The sequence below is a fragment of the Nilaparvata lugens genome, chromosome 9 (genome assembly GCF_014356525.2).
Source record: "Nilaparvata lugens isolate BPH chromosome 9, ASM1435652v1, whole genome shotgun sequence".
NCBI classification, from domain to species: Eukaryota; Metazoa; Arthropoda; class Insecta; order Hemiptera; family Delphacidae; genus Nilaparvata; species Nilaparvata lugens.
In genome coordinates, this window is record NC_052512.1 from 13,836,914 (window position 1) to 13,845,027 (window position 8,114).

At 35.8% G+C, this 8,114-nt stretch overlaps 1 protein-coding gene across 1 annotated transcript; it reads left to right on the forward strand.

The window, feature by feature from the left end:
- Positions 1 to 3,870, forward strand: LOC120353044 (nucleolar complex protein 3 homolog). Its single transcript, XM_039435518.1, has 3 exons — positions 1 to 230; positions 1,757 to 1,945; positions 3,676 to 3,870. The coding sequence occupies exons 1-3, from the start codon at positions 48 to 50 to the stop codon at positions 3,853 to 3,855; spliced, it is 552 nt and encodes a 183-aa protein (XP_039291452.1). The 5' UTR covers positions 1 to 47; the 3' UTR covers positions 3,856 to 3,870.
- Positions 3,871 to 8,114: the final 4,244 nt, after the last annotated feature.

The window sequence follows — 8,114 nt, forward strand, 5'->3', positions numbered from 1 at the left end:
ATATTTTTCCAATTGTTTTCAATTTTCAGCAAAGTGTGGATCTAGGAATGGTGTGTCTGAAGCTGATGTGCGACTTATTGGTATTGCATCCTTATTTCAACTACTCGCAGAACATAGCTCAACTTCTCGTGTTGTATCTCAACAATCCAAAACCTGAAGTCCGCAGTATTGTATCGAAATGCTTATCTCAGATTTTCAGAGAGGACAAGAAGGGAGAGCTGTCTTTATTTGTGAGTAACTTGATATCAATTTTGTCTTAAAGGATCTCTTTTTTATTTAAATAAAATAAATGAATAATTAATTGTACTGTTAAAAATGAGTCATTGTGCCGGTTGCACAAAAGCCGGTCAAATTTGAATCCTGATTAATTCTACAAGAACCAATCGGAAAAGCCGTCTTATGAAAAACGCCTTCTCTGATTGGTTTTCGTAAAATTAATCACGGTTAAAATTTGACCGGCTTTTGTGCAACCGGGCCATAGAATGTTTGTTGATATAACTTACTTGTAGAAATGTTAATTTTGGTTCTTGTTTGCAGTATATCAATGTATATCTAAAGTATATTCCATTTCCCTCCCAAAAGCTCAGGATACTGAATTAGAACTATAAAATTAAGCCGAAAACAACTTCCACTTTTGATTATAGATTAATATCGACTTTTTGAGTAGCTGTGAAGGTGATATTGTGGTAGTTACCCGTACTGAATAAAAAGACTAGATATTGTTTAACCACAGATCCATTAAAAATCAAGATACCGGTTTCGATTGTTACACCATTATTAAAACTCTGATAAACTGATAGTTTACCAGTTACTGTCATCAGTAACTGATAGTTATCTCAGTAGTTATCAGTAATCTCTGGTAAACTCGTAGTTTTTCAGTTACCATTATCAGGAACTGGCTGTTATCTCAGTAGCTATCAGTAATCTCTGGTAAACTGGTAGTTCACCAGCTACCATTATCAGTAACTGGTAATTTACCATAGACTGATAGGGGTGTAACAACACAAACCGGTATCTCGATTTCTAATAAGTATGTGGTTGGACAATATCTAGTCTTTTCATTCAGATTAATACTGATCTAAATACTACTATTTGGGAAGATGTTTACAATAATATTTAACCAAGAGAACGTACAATATGAATTGAAGAATCATTCCTCCAACTTCAGAATTCCTTTTTCCTACAGTTACGTTGAAAAGTGGCCATTGCTGCACTGATTACAGAACGCAAAGAATCACTTTTCCGCTCTAGTGCGGGAAAAATTTTCCTGCACTCCAGATTTGCAACATGGCAACGCAAAATACTTAATAGGTTATATGGAGCAACAGTGCAGCAAAATCAAAATGAAGTTGGTAACAGTGACTGCTGTGGCTGCTATAGTGAGCAGAGGTGCAACCAAGCACAACGCGCTAATTATTATTCATTATATATTATAACCAACGACAACGAGGACTTTAGGATTTTAGGATTAAGGTTTTTATCAATAATAAAATTACACAGAAAAACATTTGATGCATTTCAGGCAATTTTACCCATAATTACCCACTTTTAATATTCAATGGTAACTGTAGGAAAAATTTAATGTGAAATACGTGCGCAAAGTTCATTTGCTGCACTCAAGAAACCATTCCGCCCTCGCCTACGGCTCGGGCGTAAACGTTTCTTTCGGTGCAGCAAACTGTCACTTTGCGCACTAGTTGCACAAATAACTATTTTGTCTGCATTTCAATAGTATTCAATAATACACTTTTTACAGATTGTGCGCAAAATAAACCTGTTGGTGAAGTCGAGGACGAATGCTGTCCATTCAGAAGCGGTGTCCGTATTCTTGACCCTGAGAATCAAAGACGTCAATCTAGACCAGGAGAAAGAAGCTGAGTTGAGAGAGAAAAAGTTTCAAACTAGAAGGCAGAAGTTGCTGAGCATGTCGAAAAAGGAGAGAAAGGTAATAACTTACAGAATTTTAAGATTATTACCAAAAGTTCTTCTACACCAATCTTGATTGATTTTCCTGCTTCTGGTTTTAAATTCAGTTTTGTATAGGCCAACTAAGTACCTACAACAGTAATTCACCATTAACATTTATCATGAACGCTATCATTATCATTATTATTATTTACGTTGGTCACCCGCTTTTGCCTCCAATACTCTTTCATCCTCGCACTCTGAGCGATTCGTCTTTCTAACGACCAAGTTTCAATTCTGGGTTCTTCTGGGAAAACATCAACTTTAAGCTGATTCCGTAGCCCTGCTCTGATGAGTAAATCTGCCTCTTTTATAAATAATTTTTGTATATCCTCCTTCGACTCTATGAACCAGTTCAATTTGGATCTCCCACTTATTTTATTTGTTTGTCTGCCGAGATCCATTCTAAACAAATGAGCATATATAAACGGCTATCTCTTCTTTCTGATCACTTCCGAAATCTTCTCAACATATCAAAATCTTTCTTTCTTCTACTTCCAACTTTTCATGGTCACCCTTTCTGTTGAGAATTAAGCACTCAGAAGTATACAAAGCTTCCGGTCTTATAACAGAAAGGTAATGCCTCAGCTTAAGTTTAATTTCACTTTAAATTAAGTGTCACCCTTTCTGTTGAGAATTAAGCACTCAGAAGTATACAAAGCTTCCGGTCTTATAACAGAAAGGTAATGCCTCAGCTTAAGTTTAATCTCACTTCAAATTAAGTTTACTATAGTGAGTTCCACGTTATAATGACAGCGGAGAAAGATAGGATAACAACGTTACCGATTCTCTGCCTTTCTGCCTTCTATAAATAGAAGTTAGTTTATACCGGTATATTCGATGTAATATCAACTGATAATTTTTGTTAAAAAACGAGGTAGAAAAGGAAAGCGTTATCTGCTTTGTCAACATGGGTTGGAACACCTATAAATCAAATACTGTCATTATACTGTGGCCCTCTCTGTAGTTGAAGGATATTGAAATCAACGTTTTCCTACAGATACCCTGAAAAGTGACCATTTGTGCACTGATTGCAGGCTGCAAAGAATCACTTTTCTGCACTAGTGCGCAAAGTGAGTACTTTGCGTACTCCAGATTTGCAGCATGACAACGCAAAATAGTTAGTAGGTTATATGGAGCACCAGTGCAGCAAAATCAAAATGAAGTTGGTAACAGTGACTGCTGTGGCTGCTATAGTGAGCAGAGGTGCAACGAAGCACAACGCGCTAATTATTAAGTATATATTATAACCAAGGACAACGACAGCACAGTGCCACCACAGCACACACCACACAGCTGCCCCCCGCCATTCAAACACTACTACATTATTCAGGCAATTTTACCCATAATTACCCACTTTTCTTATTCAATGGTAACTGTAGGAAAAATTTAATGTGAAATACGTGCGCAAAGTTCGTTTGCTACACTCAAGAAACCATTCCGCCCTCGCCTACGGCTCGGGCGTAAACGTTTCTTTCGATGCAGCAAACTGTCACTTTGCGCACTAGTTGCACAAATAACTATTATTTCAAATTCTCAATGTCTCTATCAAATAATAATTTGCTATGATTGGTGTCTCAAATTATCATAAGTATGAAGTGTAATAATTGTGAGTTATCATGCAGTGTACATGTTATTTATTCATTCATACATTGTATAAAACACAAATCATATTTTATTGAAACTGTAATATTATTCTTCACTGTACAGGCCAGCAAAAGATTGGAACAGTTAGGAAAGGAACTATTGGAAACAAAAGCTGAAGAAAATAAGCAGACAAAGCATAAAACTCTCACGGAGGTAATCAAAGTTGTATTCACTGTATACTCTCGTATACTCAAAAATGATCCGACGTCCAAACTGCTCTGGAGGGCATCGCAAAGTGAGTAAACTCTAACGCAATTCTTTGATAGATGATTGTAAAAACGCATCAAATCTAGAAAGAAAAATAGCTCTATGAAATGAAATTTATTTCCCAAAAATAAACAAAAACAAAACATAATAATTCAACACTTTACAGCATAGAGAAACACTAAAGAGATTTATAAACAGTGTATATAAAAAAAATACATAATAATAAATGTTAATCTATGCAAAAAGTACAGAACACTCAAAAGAAAAATATCAATACCTGCATAGGCGTTGAACCTCTGCGCAGATATGAGTCCTAAATATAGAATTCAATACGGTAGTAGTTAAAATTGAAATTGGGAAAAATAAATGAGAAAAAAAACCAACAACTCAGAATTAGCGGTTAAAAATATTAATTGAGAGGAAAATAAGAAAAATACTAAGAGAGAGACAGGTTAATCAAGAAATTATTAATCTATATATGAACAAATTTACAAAACAATAAATAGTCTACAGTAGGCTAAAATTATTATATTCTAAAAGGAATATTTTTGTCTTTTACTTTCCTTGCCCTATTACCATAGGTAAGGAAAGTATTGCTTTCCGAAAAAAATTAAGGTACCCCAATTTGTAAATTTCTATACGTTTCAAGGTCCCCTGAGTCCAAAAAAGTGGTTTTTGGGTATTGTGTGTGTGTGTGTATGTGTGTGTGTGTGTGTGTATGAGCGTATGTGCGTCTGTGTACACGATATCTCATCTCCCAATTAACGGAATGACTTGAAATTTGGAACTTAAGGTCCTTCCCCTATAAGGATCCGACACGAACAATTTCGATCAAATGCAACTCAAGATGGCGGCTAAAATGGCGAAAATGTTGTCAAATACAGGGTTTTTCGCGATTTTCTGAAAAATGGCTCCAACGATTTTGATCAAATTTATACCTAAAATAGTCATTGTTATGCTTTATCAACTACCACAAGTCCCATATCTGTAGAAATTTCAGGAGCTCCGCCCCATCAAGGTAAAGTTTGATTTTAGATTTCCAATTATCAGGCTTCAGATACAATTTAAACAAAAAATTTTGAGTGGAAAAGATAGAGCATGGAAATCTCTACAATTATGTTCAGTAACATTTTCACCTTAAATTTAAAATGAGCTCGAAATTCGAGGAAATGTTATTATTTCAATTGCAAACTGTTGGCAACTGTTGATTCTATTAAATCATTCACTATGAAGAGATAGCAGACCTCGTGTGTCTCCAGCGTTATAGTCCTGTTACCAGCTGGCTTAGATCTTTGCATAGTAGACTTGAGATGCGCGGGAACACTAGTGTCAGGTGATGATTTTTCATAACGGCAAGGAAAGTTGTGTGAGTGCGCCACGCCAGATTTTTTCATTCGATTCTCAGTTGATTGTTATCCGGATTCAACATGTAATGATAATTATTTCAAGTCCTTGAGTTGACAGTGATTCTAAAAACAATTGAGGAATCAATTGCTGTGCTTTTAATCCATTCTTTTCCACTATTAACTTATACTCTGTCCAAAATTGGCATGAGCTCTGAAGGATTAGGCCGACCATCCTACTCATACACACATGCACAGTTTTTTTTGTGTGTGTGAGTAAAGGGACGGTCTGTCTACCTGTATTCTACCATAGAGAAAAAATAACGTAACTAGATATCCCATGGTATAGGGCGTTTATGTCGCAACTTTTACTGTTATCTCAAGCCGATAGTCCACGTATTTCTTTACTGTGAAGCTATGTGACGCTGGTAGTCTCTCATATTGCACCATTCGTACACTCTCACCCGGCCAAAACAGTAAAAACCGATAATAATCGTCAGTAATCGGCTTGAGATTACAGTAAAAGTTGCGACATAAACGCCCTATACCATGGGATATCTACTTACGCTATTTTTTTCTCTATGATACTACGTAGTATACATAGTATATCAATGGCGCAGGTAGGCCGGGTGTGTGTGCCTGCGCGTGGGGGAGCGAGGGTCCGCTTAATCTTTCAGCGCTCATGGCAGTCCGGACAGAGTAAAGTCTGGAGTTGCAGTCTGGACATGCAAACTTCGAATTATAATAAATACTTAGCCTATTAATATTGATAAATACTTATTATTTGATCAATAGTATCCAGAGCCTTGTTGCATGAGCAAATCATGTGATGCGGTATTTAACTCGCCTCACATATGTAGAGAGATTTGCCAAATCATGTAGTGCTGAATCTAAATGCCTCACGTTGGGCCGGCAAATCATGTGAAGCTCTTCCTGGGGGAGTCACTCTCACCTCCAAGGACAGGACAACACACGTAGGGTGATGTAATGCTGTATTTAAATGCCTCACGTATGTATGGTGAATCTTGTACTGAGTCAATGGTGTAGCGGCTATAAATTTTGCAATTGCATGTGTGGACGCTGAGTGTACACCAGACTGATTGATTCACTACAAGATTCAATACAATTGTCGGAATCGCGGGAGGCCTAAACGCTCGCTCACCCTTGATTCTTCTAATGACAAATTGTATAGTGATGAAATTTTTATAAGCAGTGTAGCGATCGCTAAACACTGAATACGGATACCTTAAAATTATTACCTGTGAAGAATGAGCATACAAAATCATACAGGTCGAGCAAAAATCCCGATGTAGATAATTTACAGGACTGCGTCTCTAATAAGTTCTGAAGGATTAAAATACGGTATTTGGACCAAATATCATTCAGAATATACTTCGAGAACAGAGTCTTGTCGGGTTTTAAGCTCTATTGTAGGAATTTATATGATCTATGGCTGCATCTGCTGTACAATTGATGTGTTCGCTCCTAAGTCGAGGTAGGTAACAGATAAAAGCTGATATATGAGCAGGTAAGGACAAAGAATAAATATCTCGATCTGACCCCACTCGCTACATCCACTTAGACCTGTTCCAATATCCAGCTTAATTCAATTATTCCAATGATCGTATTCGATCGGTTCTTGATGATATAGAACGTATCAGGCACAATAATTAACAGGCTTAAGAAATAATCGAACTCAGAAAGCGAATTAACAAAACTGAAATATATTATAATAAAATATGTAATCATACAGTGCAGGTTCAGAATTTGATTTACAGGTTGATAATAATTTAGCATTAACAGAATAGTTAAAAATTTTCTTGTGCTTGCATGATACCATGCGTGATTCAACAGAATTTTACAATTGATAAAATTGAACAGTTTTGAAAAAATAGTGAAAAAATGAATTATAAAATATTTTTAAAAATGCTCGGGGTCGTGGTTCTGGCAGCGGAGGATAGCTAATCAACTACAAGTTGTTATAAATTCAATAGGAATAAATTCTAGGCTCTTAAATGCTAAAGCGCTTGTCGGCGTGGCCAATAATTTAACGAAGAAAATTTTATATTTTTCTGCACTGAAATATTTTCGAAGCGTAGATTGGGGCCCCTTTTAAAACTTATAACTCACGTGAATTTCCTTGGCGGTCGTGGCTTTCTTCTTTAGATCAAAAATCGTTTGATCGGCAGCAATCCAGGCTTCGGTTTCAGCACGTGTGGAATTTTAATTTAAATATCTCCTTCACCGAATTAATTAAGGGATAATTTACTTTAAACTTTTAATTTATCGATTGATGAAAAATAAATTTACAAATAACAAATAGATTGGCCTAAAATATTGGCTCACAAATAAAACATATAAAATCGAATGAAAATCTTACAAATAGGTCTTGGTAACTATAAAGAGATCTGAACGGTGAGGATTTCAAAAGGGAAGTGCTGTCTTTTTCTCTAAGCTTCTTGGCTAGACCTTTCTTCTGAGAATCTCGATGTAATAATTTGCATAAAAATTTGCCATTGGTAGAACGCTTGTGACGTAGACATGACGTCAGTGGCAAGCAGTAGAATATAATTCCTTTAATTACAATAATAATTTAATTTATGTAATTCTTAAAACTGCTTAATCTTCTAGACATAGTTCCTCTCATACAATGTACATGTGCTAGCGTAAGTGATAAGGCAGGGTTGTTGTCTGATAATAGATTAACATGTGTTGCTTTCAAACGATCACCTTTTTGGTGCTATTTCCATGCACTATGATTGGCTTAGGCTTGCCAAAGAGATTTAATTACCATGTGGTTCAGCTGAATTAATCATTAATAAATTAATATTCTTATACAATTTTTATTAGGTTTGAGACTGTTATAATTAATTTCTGCCGTTTTATCAATAATATAATTTCATGCTATGACCTAGTTAGTTACAATAAGACCTGACATATAATATAATTTCT